This window comes from Lethenteron reissneri, chromosome 5 (assembly GCF_015708825.2).
Source record: "Lethenteron reissneri isolate LAM-NWPU_2019-01 chromosome 5, ASM1570882v1, whole genome shotgun sequence".
In the NCBI taxonomy this organism is placed as follows: Eukaryota; Metazoa; Chordata; class Hyperoartia; order Petromyzontiformes; family Petromyzontidae; genus Lethenteron; species Lethenteron reissneri.
In genome coordinates this window covers 216060-239288 of record NC_083783.1, presented here as the reverse complement: position 1 = coordinate 239288, position 23229 = coordinate 216060, and the positions used below count along the sequence as shown (strand labels likewise).

General features: G+C 50.3%; 1 protein-coding gene across 2 annotated transcripts; it reads left to right on the top strand.

Annotated features, from left to right (window-relative positions):
• The first annotated feature begins 598 nt into the window (after positions 1-598).
• On the top strand, positions 599-18365 carry LOC133352942 (nuclear ubiquitous casein and cyclin-dependent kinase substrate 1-like). Of its 2 annotated transcripts, none has more exons than XM_061568952.1 (6): positions 599-769; positions 8577-8623; positions 9175-9349; positions 13587-13735; positions 14801-15103; positions 16267-18365. In XM_061568952.1, exons 1-6 carry the CDS (start codon positions 753-755, stop codon positions 16332-16334), a joined length of 759 nt encoding a protein of 252 aa, XP_061424936.1. In that variant the 5' UTR covers positions 599-752; the 3' UTR covers positions 16335-18365. The 2 variants fall into 2 exon arrangements, with proteins under 2 accessions (XP_061424936.1, XP_061424945.1); XM_061568961.1 differs by having other exon boundaries at positions 600-769; positions 9223-9349.
• The last annotated feature ends 4864 nt before the right edge of the window (positions 18366-23229 follow it).

The following is a 23229-nucleotide window of genomic DNA, read 5'->3' as shown; positions in this document are numbered from 1 at the left end:
AGTAAAAAAATTTAAAAGTATCATTAATTAAAAAATAATAAAAGCAAAACACCCAATTTATTATTTAGACTTCAAACTTATTATTTTTAATTACAATGTTATTTTATTATTTTTATCATTTATTTTACATCTCCGTGACTTTACCTGTAAGAACCAAGAATATTAAAGTTTAAAGTCAAAATTCACCCTCCACTCACCCACCCAATCACGAAAGCCGGGGGGGGGGGGGTGACACCACGTGACCCACAACCCCCCGTGGAAAAGACGCTGCCAACCGATCATTCGCCTACCGCATTCGTTAACACATTCACCCATCATCTCTGCCTTGACGCAATCCACAACATTTATATCTTAAAACACCCCTCCCTCCCTTCCTCTAATAAATAAATTATGTAATTGTACACATTTTAAACGAGATTAAACCCATACTTACAATATTGTATACGTAAGTTTTTATTATTGCATCGTGACGAAACTGGCTGCGAGGAATCAGCGGCTTTGTCCCCCTCGTGCGCTTTGCAAATCTGGCTTCGCGCCAAACTCGCTAATTCGCGTTAATCGACAAAAGTTTAACTTGATACAACTTCACAGTTATACAAAGTTAGCGTTCACTTCCCTCACGTTTGAGGGAAATCCCTCATCGTTGTTGTTATCGACGTCATCGCGGCTCTTATCCGCGTGTTTTTTTTTAGTTTTATTGCTCGTTGGTGGCTTGTGGTTGTTGTATTGGGGGGTGTGAGACTTCAATTGACATGCCGAGGTTACTCAGGTGCGTGAGTGGCTCTGTGGCTGTTTCATACAGAGAGGGAGTTTGTTGTTGGGGGGGGGGCAGATCGCGTCAATGTGTAAATGTTGTGTCGCTAAACTCGCCACCACCCGACACGGCAACTGGTGAGGGGGTGGTCACGTGAACAGAACGTGGCCAATTCGTCACTAGTACAGCACGAGTGTGTGTAGTGTATAGTGTAGTGTATAGTAGTGTAGTGTATAGTAGTGTAGTGTATAGTGTAGTGTATAGTAGTGTAGTGTATAGTAGTGTAGTGTATAGTAGTGTAGTGTACTAGTACAGCACGAGTGTGTGTAGTGTAGTAGTATTATAGTGTATAGTGTAGTAGTATAGTGTATAGTAGTGTATTATAGTGTAGTAGTGTAGTGTATAGTGCAGTGTACAGTAGTGTAGTGTATAGTAGTGTACTAGTACAGCACGAGTGTGTGTAGTAGTGTAGTGTTTAGTAGTATAGTGTAGTAGTGTAGTGCATAGTGTATAGTAGTGTGTATAGTGTATAGCATAGTGTATAGTGTAGTAGTATAGTGTACAGTAGTGTATAGTAGTGTAATGCGGGCGTAAACGGCCCTCCGGAGGTGACGTCAGGAGGGGAGGAGTTAGGTCACGTGGGGGGGTGAGGGGTTAGGCTACAGAAGGAGGGGAACCGGAAGAGGACGGGGAGTGACGGGGAACCAGGAACAGAGAGAGGCCACGAAGGGCGAAGCGGAGGGTGGCGAGATCGCCACGAACACGGGGGAGCGAGGATCGGCACCGTTGGCCAGCGGTGACCGACCCGAAGCAGCGAGGAGGCTGCAGTCAGCAGCGGGGCTGCATACAGAGTCAGCAGCGGGTCTGCATACGGTAGCAGCCAGAGGGTCTGCACATAGGGGTAGCAGCGGGAGTCTGCATAGAGGTAGCAGCGAGTCTGCAGGGAGGAGGTTACAGTAGATGAAGCAGAGAGTCAGAGGGAAGAAGGAGCTATAATAGCAGTGAATAGCCGGGGGCTACAAATACAGAGTTATAACAGAGTGCCGTGTGGGTGAGGACGAGAACCCAATAAAAGACACGAAGACAGAAGGAAGTGTCCGAGTCCTTTTATTACACTGGAGTCAGAAGTGAAACGGCATGGCGAAACAACTGAGGAAAAAGAATATTCCATCCCCGGCGTCGGCTTCATCTTCGGACGACGACGATCTTCCTCCTGAGGTCGGCTTCACTTCGGCGGAGGGAGAGATCCGTGAGGGCCCGGGCGTCGAGGAGGTGGCCCCTTCGTCCGACCCATCTGCGTTGAAGGACGAAGATTTAAGATGGATCCGGATGGCGGAGCAACTGGCAACCCTAAAAACCGTCATCACAGAGTTGTGTGACCTTGTCACGCCAAGGGCGGCGTTGGAAGGTGATGGTGGTGATCGGCAGGAGCCCGGGTCGTCTTCGATGGCGCCGCCATCGGCCACGCGGCGTGGAGACGCCATCTTGGGCGTGGCGCACCACGGAAGGCGGGAAGCCGCCATTTTGGGGCCGCCGCGAGGATCGTCCGCCATTTTGGCGACACAGCGTTGCGACGCCTTGCTGAACTTACCGCCGGAAGAGTCAGCGACGGACGGAAGCAAGCCAAGGAGTCGCAGTCGTCACCTTACAACCGTCAAAGAGTTCTCCATCGGGGGCGATTGGAGTGCGTTCGCCTGCAGATTTTTGGCGGCGGTACGTACGGCAAGGTGGACGGACGCTGAGGCACTGGAGGTGCTCCCGACTCTTCTTGATGATGAGTCCGTTCGTTTTTTTCGCTCTATAAAAGCTGCGAAGAAGAAAACTCTGCGAGGGGTGTTCGAGGAAATGGCGGACGCGTACGAGCCACCGGATGACGCCCATCGCCGATTCGTGCAGCGGCAACGCGCACCTGAGGAGTCACCTGTAGCGTACAGGGGCGCCGTGTTGGAACTCGCTATGGCCGCTTACCCGGAGACGGAGCCTGACCTGCTGGAACCACTCATCTTGGGGAAGATGTTGGAGTTGTCCCGAGATCTCGGCATTCCCATGCAGGCGTGCGGTCACGAAAAACTCACGTCCCGGACCGCGGCCAAGTGTTTGGACGCCCAGTTCAATCTCCGCCGCTGGAAACAAGTGACGGCGTGGACGGGCGGTCTTGTCGTCGATGGGGGGGCCGTAGGGTGGGACCCTACGAAGGCCGTGTACGTGCCGGATGCGACCGGGCCAAAGGAGTTGTCGGCCGCCTCCACTCCGTGGCCGGCTCGAAGCGGGCCAGGGCCGCGGGCTCCGCCGCCGGCGCGGCCGCGTCGGGACGGGGTGCCCGCTGCGCGCCGGCCCGACGTCGACTGCTTCCGCTGCGGCCGTCGGGGCCACTATGCCAGGGACTGCTGGGCCCGGGTTCCGGGGCCGCCCCAGCAGGAGGCCTCGACAGCGGACGCCCCAAAGAAAGACCCTCCGGCACAGGCAAGTCGGTGCGCACCAGACACCCGGCAAGGCCTGACACCTCACTCATCGCCGTTGTTATGCGACGCGGATGTTGTAAAATACGGGAGGCCAGTAGCTGAGCCTTGTCGCTCGATAACGCAGTGGCGTAAGCTGGCTCGGCGGGTTGTCGCGGCCGCTACCGGTTCGTCCACTGTACCTGGGTCCATCCAAGGGGTGGACGTACGTATTTTGGTGGATTCCGGTGCGTCCGCGACCATTATTTCGGATGTGATATTCCATCTTTTGAACATCCCACCGGGGGCCGTGAGGCCGGCTTACGCTTCCTGCATCGCTGCGAACGGGGTAGTATGGGCATCGTGGGACAGGTGGACGCTAACATTTCTATCGGGGGTGTCTCGGCCTCGGGCGTTGTGTTGATTTCGAGGTCCCTGGCGGTTCCTTGCCTGTTGGGTACGGATTTTTTGGCTAAGATGCCCATTCTAATTAGAATCAATGAAAATTGCATAGAACTACCGGGGGGCCGGAAATTGGAATTTTTACAGTCCGCCTGGGGGCGACCGGCTCCTGTCGCCCAGGTGCAGGCGCTATCGGAAGTTTCGGTTGATATTCCACCTGGCTCTCAGATGCTCATTCCCTTACGATACCGGAAGCCGGTTCCGGGTCGGCAGGGTGCTTTTGGGATTTTGCTGTCGCCGTCCGCCGCGGTTACGGGCGGCTTAGCGCTGGTAGGGGCGCAAACTATTGTCCGTCCAGATCAGCGCCCGTTTTTGCAGGTGTTAAATGCGAGTGCTGAAAGCGTGTGTGTGCCAGCTGGTACCGTTGTGGCACATGCCACTACGGCGTTTACGGCCCAGAGTGACCTGCCGGACGGGGGGCTTGTGGGTGGTGTTTCACACGATGGAGGGGTTGATGATCGTTGGATCGCCGAATTATGTGGGGAAAATTCGGCCCTTTCCACCGAGCAGCGTTGTGCGATTCATAAATTATTATCGAGCTATTCCGATGTGTTTAGCTCGGACGATTTGGACTTGGGACGCACCTCGCTTCTCTCTCATCATATCGACACGGGGGACGCTGCCCCTATCCGGTTGAACTCGCGTCGGATGAGTCCGGCTGAGCGTGAGCATGTTCGAGGGGCAGTGGAAGACATGTTGAAAGCGGATATTATATCTCCGTCTAATAGCCCATGGGGCGCGCCTGTTGTGTTGGTTAAAAAGAAGGATGGTAAATTGCGATTTTGTGTGGATTTTCGGAAGCTGAATAAAGTGTCGGTGGCAGATGCGTATCCCCTGCCGCGTATGGACGATTCTCTCGACGCCTTGTCAGGGGCTAAGTTTTTTTCAACGCTAGATCTCTCTTCGGGCTTCTGGCAGCTCCCCCTTGACGAGCCCTCGCGAGAAAAGACAGCTTTCCGTACGCCGCAGGGGTTATTCCAATTTAACTGTCTTCCGATGGGGTTGAATGCTGCCCCTGCCACTTTTCAGAGGTTGATGGAGTTGGTGTTGACGGGGTTGCAGTGGGAGACATGTCTCATTTATTTAGATGATATTATAGTCTTCAGCCGCACATTTGATGAGCATTTACTGCGGTTGGAGGCTGTATTCGCCAGAATGCGTTCTGCTAAATTGAAATTCAAGCCTAAGAAATGTCATTTACTGCAACGCTCCGTTCGATACTTGGGACATATTGTTAGTGCGGACGGGGTGGCCACGGATCCAGAGAAAACTGCTTGTGTCCGGGATTGGGCAACCCCGGCCACGGTGGGTGATGTGCGTCGGTTTTTGGGGTTCGCCTCATATTATCGGAGGTTTGTTCCGAATTTCGCTACTATTGCCAGGCCTTTGCATCTCCTTACTGGGAAGGGGCATAAATTTGTGTGGGGACCGCCGGAGGAGGCGGCGTTTCGGAGCCTGCGCGATTTACTGGCTACTGCGCCGACGTTGGATTATCCGGATTTTGAACATCCCTTCATTCTGGATACTGATGCGAGTGACACTGGTATTGGGGCGGTGTTGTCCCAGTCAAAAGGTGGTGTTGAGCGTGTGGTGGCGTATGGGAGTCGGGTTTTATCTCCCGCGGAAACCCGTTACTGCGTCACTCGCAGGGAACTTTTGGCTATTGTGTTTTTTCTCCGACAATTTCGACCGTATCTGTACGGTCGGTCGTTTATTGTCCGCACGGACCATGCGGCCTTGCAGTATGCTCTTAAGATGGACCAGCCATCCGGACAATTGGCGAGATGGCTGGACACGTTGCAAGAATTCTCCTTCCAAATTCACCATCGGAAGGGTGTGCGTCACGCTAACGCGGACGCACTGTCCAGGTTGCCGCAACGATCCCCTTGTGCGTGTGCGTCGGGGACGCATAGGTGTGGACCGACTCAGCCCCCCCCTCAGCCTGTCGCGCTGGCAGTGGATGTTCCCGAAACTCCGCTTACACCGGGACCGGTTGATGGGGGACCGGCTGACGGGGTTTTGCGTCTTCCAAGGTCTGTGTGGATTCGGGAGCAAATGTTGGACGAATCTTTGGTGTCGTTGCGAAAACGAACGGAGAAGGCGGGTAAGGAAGTCGGTGCGGGTGGTATTTCGGAAACTGCTCTCCGAGATGGGTTACTGATGTGGAGGGAAGGGATACAGGAACACTGGCGTCTCGTTGTGCCTGCGTCATTGCGGTATGAGTTGATTAGATCTTTGCACTGTGACACACTTTTACACCTGGGGGTGCAGAAAACCCTATTGACGCTGCAACGAGACTATTATTGGCACGGCATGACGACGGATGTCGTCGGTCACGTTCGCGCGTGTCCCGATTGCGCCCGCCGTAAACCACCTAAACATCCATATGTTCCGCCGATACAATCGATTAAAGTATCTCGGGTTAATGAGCTGGTGGCGTTAGATATTTTGGGACCCTTTCCGCCATCCGCTAAGGGAAATAAGTATTTACTGGTGGGGGTTGAGTACCTCTCTCGCTGGCCGATGGCCTGGCCTTTGCCTGACCAGTCAGCAGCGTCTATCACTGACGCCTTTCTATTTGGGTATGTAATGGACAAAGGGGCGCCGGAGAGGCTCCTTACGGATCAAGGACGTAACTTTTCGTCCAAATTGTTGGGGGAGGTGTGTGCGGCTCTTGGAACTAAAAAGATACGGACGTCCCCCTACCACCCGCAAACGGATGGTATGGTGGAACGGTTGAATCGGACTCTGTCCGCCATGCTGTGCCATACAGTCGGGGAAAATCAATCTGATTGGGATTTGCATATCCCTGGGGTGCTTTCGGCGTATCGCATGACGCCGCACGCGGCTACTGGATACTCGCCGTTCTTCCTTATGTACGGCCGTGAGAATGTGCCGCCGATTAATGAACAGTTGGGAACCGGCGCGAGGGGGCCTGTTAAGCCTCTTCCTGAGTATATTAAGGACAACGTTCGGCGTGTCGCTGAGGCGAGGGAAAGTGCCCGCATGGCTACTGCCAAGGCTCAGGCCAGGAATGAGCGGTCTGCCCGACGATCAAAGGGGGAGTGCCCCTGGAAAAAGGGGGACCTGGCCTGGCTTCATTGCCCACAGGTGCGGCCAGGTACCTCTCCTAAATTACATAGACCTTGGCAGGGTCCGGTCCGCCTCATTGAGGTTCCCAACCCACAGTCGGTGCGTGTTCAGGTTGGTTCACGGCGCTGGTTCGTGCATACATCCCGGTTGAAGCCATACATTGCCCCGCGGCCGGATGCGTCATCTCCCGAAGTTGCCTTGCCGGGGTCTGTTGCTGCCGACTCGCCCTTGCCTGTGTCTGCTGACCTTGCGAGAGCGCCTGTCGTACCCTTCACAGACAAGCCGGCCGTGACAGCGCAGGGGGGAGGACGTTCCGCTCGTGGGACGTCGACTGGAGCCGCAGAACCCACGGGACCTGCAGCTCTTCCTATCCCTCCGCGGACGCGAGTACGGGATGTCTCTGGACGCGAGCGGGACAGTGGCGGGCCTCCAATGGCGACGGAAGAACTTGCGCCCGTCGCCCCTAAAACCCTTCCACGTTCCCGCTCGGCGGGTGGTCTGCCGACCGTCCGGGACGGCCCGGCTGCCCGTACTCGCTCGAAATCCCTCACGTTTCGTTAGATTGTGTTGTGTTGTGTTCTGGTTATATTGTTGTTGCATGCTTCGTGTCTTTTTACGTGTTGGCCCTTTACACCCGCATTTCTTGTCAGGTTGCAATTCAGCCGAGGTCGGCTGGATTTTCTTTATGGGGGAGGGTGATGTAATGCGGGCGTAAACGGCCCTCCGGAGGTGACGTCAGGAGGGGAGGAGTTAGGTCACGTGGGGGGGTGAGGGGTTAGGCTACAGAAGGAGGGGAACCGGAAGAGGACGGGGAGTGACGGGGAACCAGGAACAGAGAGAGGCCACGAAGGGCGAAGCGGAGGGTGGCGAGATCGCCACGAACACGGGGGAGCGAGGATCGGCACCGTTGGCCAGCGGTGACCGACCCGAAGCAGCGAGGAGGCTGCAGTCAGCAGCGGGGCTGCATACAGAGTCAGCAGCGGGTCTGCATACGGTAGCAGCCAGAGGGTCTGCACATAGGGGTAGCAGCGGGAGTCTGCATAGAGGTAGCAGCGAGTCTGCAGGGAGGAGGTTACAGTAGATGAAGCAGAGAGTCAGAGGGAAGAAGGAGCTATAATAGCAGTGAATAGCCGGGGGCTACAAATACAGAGTTATAACAGAGTGCCGTGTGGGTGAGGACGAGAACCCAATAAAAGACACGAAGACAGAAGGAAGTGTCCGAGTCCTTTTATTACAGTAGTATAGTGTATTGTAGTGTATAGTAGTGTACTGTATAGTTGTGTAGTGTATAGTGTAGTGTGTAGTGTATAGCAGTGTAGTGTATAGTAGTGTAGTGTATATAGTAGTGTATAGTGTAGTGTATAGTGTAGTGTATAGTAGTGTAGTGTATAGTAGTGTAGTGTATATAGTAGTGTATAGTGTAGTGTATAGTAGTGTAGTGTATAGTAGTGTAGTATATAGTAGTGTAGTGTCTAGTAATATAGTGTAGTGTATAGTAGTGTAGTATACAGTGTAGTGTACAGTGTAGTGTATAGTGTAATTGATGACATTGGTACATCGGATCAGTTGGGACAGTGTTGGCCGGCTACGTGTTATGTTCATCGATTACAACGAGTTTCAATGCAGCCTCAATGTCATTGATTGACAACCGCCTTTGCAGATCGATAGGCACTGCCATGGCACCTGCTTTGCATTGTGTCATTGTAATTCAGTGGCACTGGTGTTTTGGCAGTACAGCAAGTGGGCCCGTGAATCCATGTACGTAATGTGATTTATTCCTGAATTGATCTTTCATTGTTTTTCTTTTATCCAAATGATTGGTGTTGCAGAATCAAGAAATTTGATTATACTCAGCCTGAGGACTTTGAAGACGACGGTGAGTAGAATGTGAGGTATCTATACATATGATGGTTATGGGCAGACGACGTGGTGGACAGTAGTGATGGTTATGATTGTAATTATGGTCGTTGACTCGTTGGCTTATTTAAATGATTAGAAGTCATATTTCATTACCAAAGTTAAATCGCATTAGATGCATCCGCAAGGGAGCTGCCGTGGCTAGCGCGGTGGGCTTGCAATCCAGAAGCCGCTGGTTCAATTCCATATCCCGACGTGGCAAGTTTCTTAAATCCCCTCCCCACCTCTCTTCCACCCAGCGGTGTCGATGAGTTCACGCACTTGGTCGTGCGTGGTCGAGGAGGCGCTTTGCCACCTCTACCAATGTGTCTGCGCAGCGTGGGAGAGTAGGCAATTTCCTCTTTTCAGCTCCCTCTTGTGGAGGCCCTCTGCACCGGTAGTAAAATCTCACCGTAAACTATTGCCAATTCCCGACTTTCATAACCGCCATTTGATTCCGAAAATGGTTATCGGTTTAACCAACCCAGCGATGTACGCGCGTCAATGTGTGTGCGTGTTGCATCGCCACAGACGGCGACTTCTCATCGGCCTCTCTTCCGCCAAGCAAAATGTCTCAAGCGGTGACCAATTCTGACGATGAAAATGGCGACAAGGCAAAGCCTGCAAAGAAGGCCTTGAGCGGAACCAAGAAGTCCCGTCAAGTCACGGCCTTGAACACAGCAGCAGGAACAGCAAGAGACGGAAGGTAATACTATACACTACACTGTACACTACTATACACTACACTAATATACACTACACTATACACTACTCTACTATACACTACACTACTATACACTACACTATACACTACACTGTACACTACTAGACACTACACTACTATACACTACACTATACACTACACTACTATACACTACACTATACGCTACACTATACACTACACTACTATACACTACACTATACACTACTAGACACTACACTATACACTACTCTACACTATACTACACACTACACTATACTACACACTACTCTACACTATACAATACACTGTACACTACTATACACTACACTATACACTACTCTACACTATACACTACTATACACTACACTGAATAATACTCTACACGACACTATACTACTATGCACCACTACTGTACACTACACACTACTCTACATTATACTATAACCTACTCTACACTACACACTACTGTACACTACACTATTATACACTACACTACTGTACACTACACTATACTGCTGTACACTACACTACTGTACACTACACTATACTGCTATACACTACACACTACTACATTACTATTATTGTGCCGTTACATCATGACAAGATGTAAATGCGTGTCCCTTAGAGACGCTCACCAGATGGAGTGCATCACCTCGTCATTGTTTTACAAGTCAGCGTTGTTTGTATTGTTTCTGTTGCATCTCATGGATTCGCAGTTGCTTCCGACAGCCACTGCAATGGTAACGAAAGAACAGATTCTTGAGCCGAATTGCAATCCAAATCATGGCAATTCATGAAACCATCAGGAGGGAAATTCCTTCCATGCCTAGTTTGGATTCACTCCTTCCAGCTGCTCCATCATGTTATGTAGCAACCTCTTATTTATAACATTACTAGCGGTAAGTACCCGGCGTTGCCCGGGCGTAAAAGGCAGACACACATGTAGACTTACACACAGACATCGACCTACACACATAGAAACACATCGACTTAGATGCACACACACATATGGTTAAGTGCAGGATGTATCGTTAGCAGGCCAGCCTAAATGTTTGTAACCAGCGAAGATGTTCCATTAGGGGGGTGCATGTTTTGCAAGCGTAGAGAAGGGAGGGAATTACCGTGGCTGAGAAGACCTGGTGCTTCATGCGGAGCGAGAGACCAGGTAGCTTCCACACAGCGTAACGCAGCCGATGAAAAGATAATGGCGCCCGACTAATTTGGAGTGAGACCTCTGCTGTCAAACTGGAGCCGGTCATGAGCACACTGGCCAGGTATGGGAATCTCTCCAACTCTCCACAACTGCCGCATCACCAATTGTAAGTTGTGGGGCTTGATTGTTCGATGGTATAAAATACCCAGGCAAATGGTTAGTTTTGGTGGGGCTGATGGTGAGGCCCCACCTCTTCGTGACAAGCTCCAGGTTCAGCAGCAGTGAGCAGCAATCACCAGAGCATCGGCATACATAACATGGTTGAGCAATAGGGAGGCATCCCTTGACCGCACCCGGGCGTCGATCAGCCTCTTATTGTATCTGTACCATATGGTAATTCCACCGGTATAGGTCACTGAAGGCTTCACGAACTACGTGGTCAAAAGATATGTAAAATAATGTGGGAGCCAGAGGACATCCCTGTCACACCCCAAGGTGTAGAGGGAATGGCTCTGACTGACGGCCACGTAGTTTGACGTGGGGCCGCTCACCATCATGAAGGTCCTAAGGATCGTGAGCAAAGGGTGAGGGACTCCGAAAGCACGAAGAACAACCCAGAGGCCAGGCCTACTGATGGTATCATAGGCCTTGAGCAGGTCAATAAAGCACATACATTCACTCGCACGCACACATGGACCTACAGACACGCAAAGAAATGGACTTACACTTACTCACAAGGAGCAACGCACACAAAGCGACTAACACACACGCACATGGGCTGAGACGCACACATATATCGACTCACACAAACACATCGACTTACACACACATATATGGACTCACACACACTTGACATACACACGTGGAGTTACACAGACATATCGACGTACACACATACAGGGACTCACACACACACATACACACCGACTCACACACAGACATACGTGGACTGACACACACACATTGACGTAAACACACATTTAAAGTTCAAGTTCATTTATTAGGTATAGCCCTGTGAGCCACACACACACATATGGACTAAGACACACACACATGGACTGACGCACACATACATATGGACTCACACACGCATAGACATCCACTTTAGATACACCCACATGGAGTTACACACACATATATGGACGTACACACATACAGCGACTCAGACACACACACATGGAATCACACACAGACATACGTGCACTAACACACACATTGACATAAACAAAGATCCCCCGTATAGCCTTAACAGACTGTAGGGGCAAGTGCTGTTAGCGAGCACCTATGAAGGCCGGAACGGTACATGAGGGGGTAGGTGGCCAGCACCACGCCCGACCGCCTTTGTCTCCCCAGTGGCGATGTTTACACACCGCACCAGGTACTCATTTAAGGCTGAGTCGACCTAGGGGAGGCCCAGGACCGGTTCAGATAATCGTCACTGGTGTTAGCCGTGAGCGGGAATCGAACCCGGGTCGCCAGGTTCATAGCGCAGCGCGCTAACCGCTACACTACCGCTCCCCACACACATGTACTTACACACACATGTACTTACACACACATGTACTTACACACACATGTACTTACACACACATGTACTTACACACATACATAGACTGACACACACATGGATTAACACACACATGTCGACTCACACACGCGCACTGACTTACACACACACATCGAGTGAGACACACACACATGTATGGACTTACACACACATGTGGACTTACACACACACACATATGGACTAACACACACATACACATCGACTGACACACATAGACACACGAATACACATACACACTCAGATGGAGCCATGCACACACATCGACTAACACACACACACATGGACTAACACACACACACATGGACTAACACACACACAGCTACTGATACGCACACAAATGGACTTACACGCACACTTGGACTGACACACACACACAAACACTTTGACGTACACACACACATCGGGCGTTGTCCGTTCGAAAAAGACAGACATGGAGTTAAAGACACGCATGGCTCTACACGCACAAACATATGGACTCAAAGACACACACGTGGACTCATACACACACATCGATGGGCACAACAATCCCCGATGATGGCACAGCTATCAGTATCGCAGTACTACGTATGAGTAAATAGCGTGACGTGAGCGATGGAAACAATAGAGATGCATTTAAGAAATAAGCAGAGATAAGTGTAAATGAAAGATAAACAATGAACCAGAGTTGGTATGTGCACACAAAGATATATATATAGTAATATCTGGCAACGTATTTGTTTCATAATATTAAGCAATGAAGCATATTTTTTATCAGCACACAAACATTATTATTGTAATGTTTGTAAACTAATGTGTTTAACAATAGTAAACAATGGACTTGAGTTGTTAGCGTAAGAAGCAAGGAACTCTGTACTTAGCATAGGCGTGTTGAGGCCTTGTGCCATGCTTAGCCCCCGTCCTGGCCTACATTGGCGAGGCGGCGGAGTTGGCACGTTGCCAGGCTAGGGGCTGGGCCGCTACCCCCCCCCCCCCCCAGCATCCCCCGCCCGTGCAAGAATAATGGTATGTAAGCAGTAAAATATTATTATCTACGGAGTCTGTAGTATAAAGTGGACGCATCGTGTTGGGGGGGGGGCGAAGAGGACATGACACTGTGAAGAAATGTCCGCAGAGTTACGTATGTACGTCTTGCCTGCTGTAAAACGCGTAAAAGGATATGAGCTCGTGCGAACGCGCATCACTTGGCAGTGTCTACCCCCCCCCCCCACGCAATTGGCGTCAGTTGGTACGGTCGATGTCGAGCAATAAGTAAGTCATTAATAATAGAAACCGCACAAATGTGTTAATTAAACAACTTTAAACTTTACGGATGGGGAAACGGAATAGCCTATTCCCACCGCGGGGCTTAGGGCGTGCCGCCTGCCAATTTTATTTCTACGTGAAGCCCACCGTCCGAGAGCCAAATCCCCCGCAAGCGCGCGGAGACTCTTAGATATAAGAAGAAAAGAAGATTGCACTGCCCACACCAACCTCTGTGCATTGTCGTCGTTTGCAATCGCACTTTGCGCCACTCTGCGCAGACCGTCCCTGGACGACGAGCGTCTCTTTGAGAGGGAGCTCAAGGAGGTCCTTGCCCTCGCTGGTGATCAGACGGAAGTGGCGGCGTCTTCGCGGGAGAGTTCACAGGAAGCCGTGGGCAGTGCCACCGTCAACACGGACGACCCACCCGGTATGAGACTCTACAGATTTGTGGCTTTCTGTATGTTTGCACGCGTGTGGACATGTATGGTGCTCACTGCCAACACCAGTAACGATTATATGAACCAGTCCTGGGCCTCTCCGAGGTCGACTCAGCCTCAAATGAGTACCTGGTGCAATTCCAGGCGTGGTGCTGGCCATCCACCCCCATGTATGCCGTGCCGACCTTCATACGTGCTCGCTCACGGCAGCTGCCACAACAGCCTCTGAATGGCTGCACGGGGAATCTATGTGTTTGTACGGTGGCTAGGAGATGTTTCACTTCCTCGTCTGGTGTACAGAAGGTCGTGCGTTCGATCCCGACCCTGACGCCTGCTGCTGTATATTTGGAGTTTGCGTCTCTCTCTCATCATCATCACGGTGGCGAGGAGATGTTTAACTTCCTCGTCTGGTGTACAGGAGGTCGTGCGTTCGATCCCGACCCTGACGCCTGCTGCTGTATATTTGGAGTTTGCGTGTCTCTCCCCGTGGTCACGTGGATTTTTCTCCGGGTCCTCCAGTTTTCCCTCCACATTTAGAATATTTCGCCGCGATACATCTCCACGTGATAATTGGCCACTTTCTTGAGCTACCATTTGTGATAGCCAAGTCGCTTCTGAAGAAGAGACGTATGGCTCAGTGGGCCTTACCTGATGACACAAAGTTGTTTAGTTTTGCATGGCAGTGCCAGGCCACTGAGGATGCTGATGTGTTGCCCTCTGTTCAAACCACATAAGTCTGCATCTTCTGCACCAAAGTCTCCTGCTGGCTTTTTCCTAAATCGTATCGTATTCTTTATTGATTTTTCAAAGTCGAGATAAAATCTTGATTTGAAGCTTCAGTTGACTCTGTAGCACTATTACTACGACTGTATTGTTCCCAAAAAAAAATTTTCAATAGTAATATTTGGCAAACATTCAATATGTGCCATGACCACATTGGAATACTTGCTTTTATTTGGTAAAGTAATTCTGACCGATCAGAAATATGAAACAACAGTGTCCACAATGCAGCGACGACGACGGCGGGTAATCACATGTTGTCTAAAACACGACAGACAACGAGACGGGCGAGTCCTCGGAGTCCGCTGGGAAGTCCGACAGCGATGACAGCGACCACAAGAAACCCTCCTGGAAGTTTAAGGTGCCCAGGGTCACCGCCGCCGCCGACAGGAGAGGGAGCAAAGCCGCCGTGGCCAGGGGCAGCAGAACAACAGGCGCGGCGCGTGGAGCCGGGGCAGATGTCGGGCCAGATCCTGCCCCTCGGCAATCAGCGAAGCGCCTCCCCCCGCCCGCGTTCAACGAAGCCGGCGTCGCGGATCGTGCCACCGCATCGCCTCTACCCAAGTGGGTTCCTCCAGGTAAGGACAAAGCATCGAAACCACGGCCGGCACAAGCGCACGTGTTTCTAACTCGCACGCCTTTCACGTTTTCCCACGATGAAACCATCCATGGATGTGCCTCACCTCCACTGGGTCTGTCTAGGAAGCTAAGCAGGGATTTGAGCCTGCTAAGTACAATCTTAATTTGGAGCTTTCGTGACTGCAGGAATGACTCTTTGGTTCTTTCGGTAAAGTCACGTATAAAGAGAAAGTAATAAATTAAATACTAGCATACGACGTTTCGATTGCAACACAAGCAATCATCATCAGGAATAAATGAAATAGAAACACAAATCTAGTATACTTAGAAATGGAATGTAATACAACAGAGAGTCGGATAACATAACAGTCTACACCCTACCTGGTTGATTATGTTCTTCCTGAGAATACTACATTTGAGAGAGAGAGATAAAAACACAGAACCAGAAACATATAGACAGACATATAAGCAGACAGATATCACAGAGATACATAGAGAGAGGGAACAAACATAGGCACACAGAGAAAGCAACGTCTCTGTATCGAGGCCTTGATGAGTGATGACCACCGTAGCTCTCCGGGTGATGTAGGTGTGAGAGCGCGAGATGGTCTGCACCTGGCAGTGCCGAGTGTTGCTACCTCGCCGTGAGCGACACTCACGGCGGAGTGGGAACACGTCCACTTGCGGGGTCGACGGAGCGAGGATATCCGAGTGTGTGTGCTAGATTCATTGTTGTGCGAGCGTGAGGGATGGCGGCAGCTTCGGAGAGGCCTTCATCTCGCAGTGGATAGAGCATGTCTGAGTGTGTGTATGCGGAATGCTAATGGAGCAGACAAAACTCTTCAAAGGAAGCAGAAAAAACTAAAAAAGTTTCAAAAAGAGAATGTTTTTTTCATCGAATTGTGACTCCAAATGACGACGTTCTTCTACTTACTTTGGAGGAGTCAATGGTCACGTGGCAACTAAGTGTGTGTAATCCTCAGAGTAACTTTACAATAATGATGAAAAATCCCACGATGGTTTGCAGTCCTTTGTTTATCCACCTATGAACGAAGGCCCCTCCATGTCACCAGAAATAATGACGACTTAGAAAATCGTTGAGAATGTGAGTTAACGTGTGTTACTGTCGTAGCCTAACCCCCCCCCCCTTTAACCACATCAGGTCCGGCCTTGCATCTTGGCCTCTCGAAACGAGCCAAGCTGACGCCTCTCCACCCTGACTCAACATGAAATCACCACGGATCACCACAGATCACCACGGACCACCACAGCCCGCCACAGATCACCACAGATCACCATGGACCACCACAGCCCGCCACAGCCACCAGCCACTGACTCTTTCAACATGCCATGACATGTCCCAGTCAGCCACTAAGCCATTCCACTTGCCACGGTCTGCGAGTGATACATTCCAAACTCTGAGCACTACCACGGTTTGCCACTGAACCATGGCCTTGTCTGGGACAAGCACTTACCCATTCAACCGCCAAGGGCTACTACCACTGACAGCCCAAGTGCAACTCAACTTGCCATTACTCAACGTATACAAGACCCGCCATGCCTCAATAGGTGCGGTCTGCTGTAAGCCGACCTGACTTGCCACCGTAGAGATTGCCGCAGCCCGCTGTGAGGTGACTGCTCGCTGCCTGCAGCCACGGCCTAAAGCATGGCTGCTAGACTGACTTGAACCACCGCCGAAGACAACCTCAGCTGCCGTGGCTGAAATCTGAGGCACAGTTTAACAGTGAAAGCCCTTTATTCCAATTCAATAGCACGTTTTTTGTTAGCACATGGATGAAAATCATCTGAATAACTTAGTTTTAATGCTTTTCGTTAGAGTCTGTAGAGCAGTTTCGTTCTGCATTTAGTTTATTGTTATATAGCACGAGTGTTTGGTGTAAACTTTAACGCAAGACTGGTTATAATTCTGTATGACTTCACGAGATATTGGCCGGACTAGAAATGTTTTCATCCTGGCCTCACTGCACAACTCTCAACCCATTGTCCTGAAATTTAAAGACGTGGCCCAAAATTCAAACGGCTGTTATCTTTCGATTAAAAGCTTTCGTGACTGCAGGGATTCATCTTCTTGGTTCTTTCGGTAAAGTCACGTAGAATGGAAATAATAAAATAATAAAAATTAAACAATACAATTCTCACGACGTTTTGGCCACAACGCAAGCAGAAGAACAGGTGAAGAACAGGTCTGTCGGAAAGACAGACGCTGTCTTTCCGACAGACCTGTTCTTCTGCTTGCGTTGTGGCCGAAACGTCGTGAGAATTGTATTTTATTATGTTTTATTTTTATTATTTTATGATTTCCCTTCTACGTGACTTTACCGAAAGAACCAAGAAGCTATTAACTTGCGGCTACACACCGATATTGTGTTCCCAGGACGCGCAGCCCAAGTTTGCGTCTGCGAGAGAAGAGCTACAGATTCTCCTCGCATTATACGGCTTCCTGTTTGTGCGATTTTGCGCTGTTTATGGGGCAAGCCGGTTCATACCCAAAATTCGCGAGATGCGGTTTCACTTAAGTCACGTGCGGCTACGCGCTCGGATGTAGGACAAGATTGTGTGTGTGTACTGTCCACGCTACTCGGCAGGCAGCTGTATCCTTGTGCGGTGTCGCTTTGTGTGCCCTTTTTGAAACGCATCTTCTACTAGCGCAGACAGCGAGGGAAACCTGTACATTGCACTTGTTAATTTTGACTTGCATCTAGAAGGGTTTAGGGGGGTCTGGATGCAATGTGACTTCGTGCTCCTTTACCAAAAGACATTCCAAACTCTTGCCCTCAGAAATACAATCCAGGTTTTAATGCACACACACACACAAGTAAGATGAGTGCAGTCACAGGTAACGGCAGTGTTTGTTTTAAAGCTTTCGTGACTGCAAGGATTCATATTTTTGGTTCTTTCGGGTAAAGTCACGTAGAAGGGAAATAATAAAGTAATAAAAATATAAACCAATTAAATTCTCACGACCTTTCGACTGCAACACAAGCAATCATCGTCAGGTGTGAAAACCACAGCAAGTAAATTTTAAAAAAATTGTATAATTTTATTTCGATTTAAAGCTTTCGTGACTGCAGGGATTCATCTTCTTGGTTCTTTCGGTAAAGTCACGTAGAAGGAAAATAATAAAATAATAAAAATAAAACAAAATTATTCTCACGACGTTTCGGCCACAACGCAAGCAGCCATCTTCAGGTGGAGAATTATTTTATGTTTTATTTGTATTATTTTCTTTCTACGTGACTTTACCGAAAGAACCAAGAAAATGAATCCCTGCAGTCACGAAAGCTTTAAATCGAAATTTGTCATTGTTGTTTTTTGGAGTGGAATCCATGGAGCTGCACAAGTCTACGTCATCACCTTCGGCATCGTCTGCATCGTTGTTGGCCAGGCAGCCTGTTGCTGTCCTGACCCTGGCATCGTTGCCTGTGACGGCGACAATAAAACAGAGTGCCTCCTCAATACGACTCGTGTCTCTCTAAAGTTTCGTGTCTCTCTAAACTAATTCAGCATCAAAGGGAGGGGATAGGGGTAGCATTAATAGTATGTAGCTGCTGATGCTGAATTAGTACTATTCACATACCTGCATTTCCCATATCCTCTATGCTTAATACAATGAACAAAGTAATATATAGTATCGTAATTGTATAGTAAATAAATAGCAGTGTGATACACATTAGGGTGGGTAGAATAATACATAGTGTTATATTAAAATGTATAAGGTATAGGGTGGTTTATAGCAATACAGTATGTAATTTAATGTTGGGTTTGTCTATGGCAGTATATAGTACGGTGTAGACTCGTGTGATGTAAGAGAATAAAGTTTAGATGGTAGCATATTATATAATTTTTACGACGTAGAATTGTAATGTATAACTTACAGTTAGTAACTCAGCTTATTGTAGAGTATAGTAAGTATACTGATGATGCTATGTAGTTTATACTTTAGTTGTTTACGTGGTGGTTTTAGTTACTGCAGCTACATACTATTAACACTCATTCCCTTGATTAATGCTACCCCTACCCCCTTCCTTTGATGATGAATTAGCACTATTCACATTCCTGCATTTCCCATATCCTCTCCCTTTGATGCTGCTAATCCTGCATAATGCACGGGCATATGTAGCACTAATCACATTCCTGCATTTTCCATAAATATGCTAAATTCATCTTGATATGCAAATTCCTTTGTCAAGACGCCCAGCTTATATACATGCTCCAAGCTCGTGTGCTGTTTCATTCAGACTCTGTCGCCTCGACAGACCTGGTCTTCACCTGAGGACGGCTGCTTGCGTTGTGGCCGAAACGTCGTGAGAATTATTTTATTATGTTTTATTTTTATTATTTTATTATTTCCCTTCTACGTGACTTTACCGAAAGAACCAAGAAGAAGAAGATACGTGGGATCGATTCCCGCATTCTCCAAGCGCAATATTTTTTTTAAATCAAATTTTAAATGTTAATTCCCAGCGTTAGTGTCTGTGACATCTTCACATTGGTGAACCAGCTTGGAAGTACACTGACCTCTTGTCGCTCTCGATGTTGCTGTTTTGAAGCTCCTGTTAAGACGTTAGAGATGTGACGAGAAATAAAAAAATATAAAAAAATATTATCGAGCTTGGCAGGAGTGGAACAGTCAGCCGTGTGCCCCGTGACGTCACAGACCCCACCACGTGACTCGCACGCCCCCCAGGGGACCTGAAACGTCGGCTGAGCCGCAGTGTTGAGTCTACGGCGCAGCGCGCAGTCTTATCAGTTCTACGGAATCCGAGTCGCACTCGCGTCACGTGGTCGCCTATCCGCACTACGCATTATAAACGCGCCCTGCCAATCTCACGAGATCGCAGCTGCCTGCAGCCTCCTGCCCGAGGTGTCGGCACGCGACGTCGGACCTCCTCCTCCTCCTGCTGCTGCTGCTGCACTCCACACGAGGACATTGTTGAGTGTGTGAGCTCACAACGACGGAGAACATCACTCAAGACCCCCTCCCAAGACGTCGACGCAGCGTTGCGCCGGTGAGCCCTGCGGTAAGGCCTAGTTCCGGGAGTGACACCGGTCTCGGCTAGATTGCTCAACCGGCCGAGGTCGCACCTTGGCCGGCTGGGGCTGGGCTGCTACCCCCCCCCCCCCCCCCCCGTGACTGCGAGAGTGAGACTTTAGACAAAGGTGCCCCGTGTAGCCTCTAGCAGGATGTAGGGGCAAGTGCTGTTAGTAGCACCTATACACAGACAAAGGTGCCCCGTGTAGCCTCTAGCAGGCTGTAGGGGCAAGTGCTGTTAGTAGCACCTATACACAGACAAAGGTCCCCCGTGTAGCCTCTAGCAGGCTGTAGGGGCAAGTGCTGTTAGTAGCACCTATACACAGACAAAGGTCCCCCGTGTAGCCTCTAGCAGGCTGTAGGGGCAAGTACTGTTAGTAGCACCTATACACAGACAAAGGTCCCCCGTGTAGCCTCTAGCAGGCTGTAGGGGCAAGTGCTGTTAGTAGCACCTATACACAGACAAAGCTGCCCCGTGTAGCCTCTAGCAGGATGTAGGGGCAAGTGCTGTTAGTAGCACCTATACACAGACAAAGGTGCCCCGTGTAGCCTCTAGCAGGATGTAGGGGCAAGTGCTGTTAGTAGCACCTATACACAGACAAAGGTGCCCCGTGTAGCCTCTAGCAGGATGTAGGGGCAAGTGCTGTTAGTAGCACCTATACACAGACAAAGGTGCCCGTGTAGCCTCTAGCAGGATGTAGGGGCAAGTGCTGTTAGTAGCACCTATACACAGACAAAGGTGCCCGTGTAGCCTCTAGCAGGATGTAGGGGCAAGTGCTGTTAGTAGCACCTATACACAGACAAAGGTGCCCGTGTAGCCTCTAGCAGGATGTAGGGGCAAGTGCAGTTAGTAGCACCTATACACAGACAAAGGTGCCCGTGTAGCCTCTAGCAGGATGTAGGGGCAAGTGCTGTTAGTAGCACCTATACACAGACAAAGGTCCTCTGTGTAGCCTCTAGCAGGCTGTAGGGGCAAGTGCAGTTAGCACCTTTACACAGACAAAGGTCCACCGTGTAGCCTCTAGCAGGCTGTAGAGGCAAGTGCTGTTAGTAGCACCTATACACAAAGATCCCCCGTGTAGCCTCTAGCAGGATGTAGGGGCAAGTGCTGTTAGTACCTTTACACAGACAAAGGTCCCCCGTGTAGCCTCTAGCAGGCTGTAGAGGCAAGTGCTGTTAGTAGCACCTATATACAAAGGTCCCCCATGTAGGTGATGGTAGTGATGGTGGTGATGGTGATGATGGTGATGGTGTTGATGGTGGTGATGGTGTTGATGGTGGTGATGGTGGTGATGATGGTTGTGATGGTGGTGATGGTGGTGATGATGGTGATGGTGGTGATGGTGTTGATGGTTTTGATGGTGATGGTGGTGATGATGGTGATGGTGGTGATGATGGTGATGGTGTTGATGGTGTTGATGGTTTTAATGGTACAGGGAGCTGTGCTCGCTGCATCACCACCCTCACTCAGCACGACGCTGCGGAAGGCCAAGCTGCGAGCGGACAACAACAACAGCAGCAACAACAGCGACAACAACAGCAACAACAACAGCAACAACAACAGCAACAACAACAACAGCGACAACAACAGCAACAACAACAGCAACAACAACAGCAACAACAGCAACAACAACAGCGACAACAACAACAGCGACAACAACAACAGCGACAGCAACAACAACAGCAACAACAACAACAGTGACAAGAATCCGCGGCGAGCTGCCATGCGCAAAGCGGGTTGCGGCGATGGCGGCGTCAGGAGGGCGGACGAACGGAGGAACAGCGACCAGCTCGCACTCCTTGCGGGCGTGGGGGGCCCCTCGAGACCGTCCGAGGGAGCCCCCCCACAGAGAGGCGGAGGACGCGGCGGGGAAGGCCCCGGAGTTTGGGGGGGCGGGGCAGCAACAGCAGCGGCGGCGTTGAGAGGGGGGGCGGAGGGCGCGAGAGGGAGAGCCGTGGACGCGGGAGCGGGAGAGCGAGCGCGGTGGGCGAGGGAGGAGGTCAGAGGCCAGATGCAGGCGCAGAGGGAGAACGCCCGAAACCTGCACGCGGAGAGACTGCGCGCACACGGCTCGAGACACGAGGGTCGGGAGAGAATGGGGGGAGCGCAGGGGGAGGTTCGGGGGGGCGCGGGGAGGGGGGCGGAGATGGGAGGGGGGGCGAGGGAGGGTTCGGCGTGGTGGACCCAGACCAGGGAGATGCTGCGACGGGTCACGAGGGGCGTGGTGGGCGACGGGGGACGCGGCGGCGGAGATCGCAGGAGAGCGGGGACAGCCAACGCGCCGCTTCTCCCGCCGCCCTCACCGGGCGCGGGGCGGAGAGGGGCGGCTCAACCCCCCGGGGGCCCGCACTCAAAATGAATCTCGTTTGGCGGCTCCCTGCTAAGCGGGGTTGGCGGCCGTGACAGCCGGAAGTTCCCCGTTCCCACGGCGGGTTCCCGGACTGCTCGTTGATTATAAGACTGGTCAAAACGCTTGTTCTTCTGACCAGAGGTATTGCAACGGGGTTAATGTAATTTTGGGGTGCTGCTGATTCCAAATCCGGCATCAGTTTTTGTCTATCACGTCAGGTTTTTGAGATATCGAATATTGCATTTTGAGTAAAAACTGCGGAAGAAAAATATTAAATGAATGTGGATATCTACATAAAATGATGTTAAAAACGCACTATCCTAAAAATACAGCACCGTGTTTTAACACTAAAGCAGTCACTGACTCGCAACGACTTGCAATCATAAGTGACAGAGTTAATTTCGGGTAAAATCAATGAAAATGGGGTATGCCGATAGCATCAAAATGAGATGTCTAAAACAGCTGCAAAACTCCAGGCCAGAATTTCTTTTTTTGTGTTGACCAGTGTCATCAATGCGTTATCCGCCCGAGTGTTGCCCTATCGCCAATGTGTACATCTATATTTTTGTTGACCAGTGTTATAGGTTGTTTATTGTTTATTGCTGTCGGTGATTTTCGTGTTCACGTTTAAGAGATTAAACGTCCCTTCAATAGCAAGACAGTGACACGGGGTGTCTCCTACGCGTGTGTGCGTTGTGTTTATTAAACGCAATAGACAGGA

Excerpts from the sequence above, each read along its gene's own strand:
- LOC133352942 (XM_061568952.1), top strand. Across the intron at positions 8,624-9,174 it reads TGAGGACTTTGAAGACGACG|ACGGCGACTTCTCATCGGCC; the intron begins GTGAGTAGAATG and ends GCATCGCCACAG. Across the intron at positions 15,104-16,266 it reads ACCCAAGTGGGTTCCTCCAG|GTCCGGCCTTGCATCTTGGC; the intron begins GTAAGGACAAAG and ends TAACCACATCAG.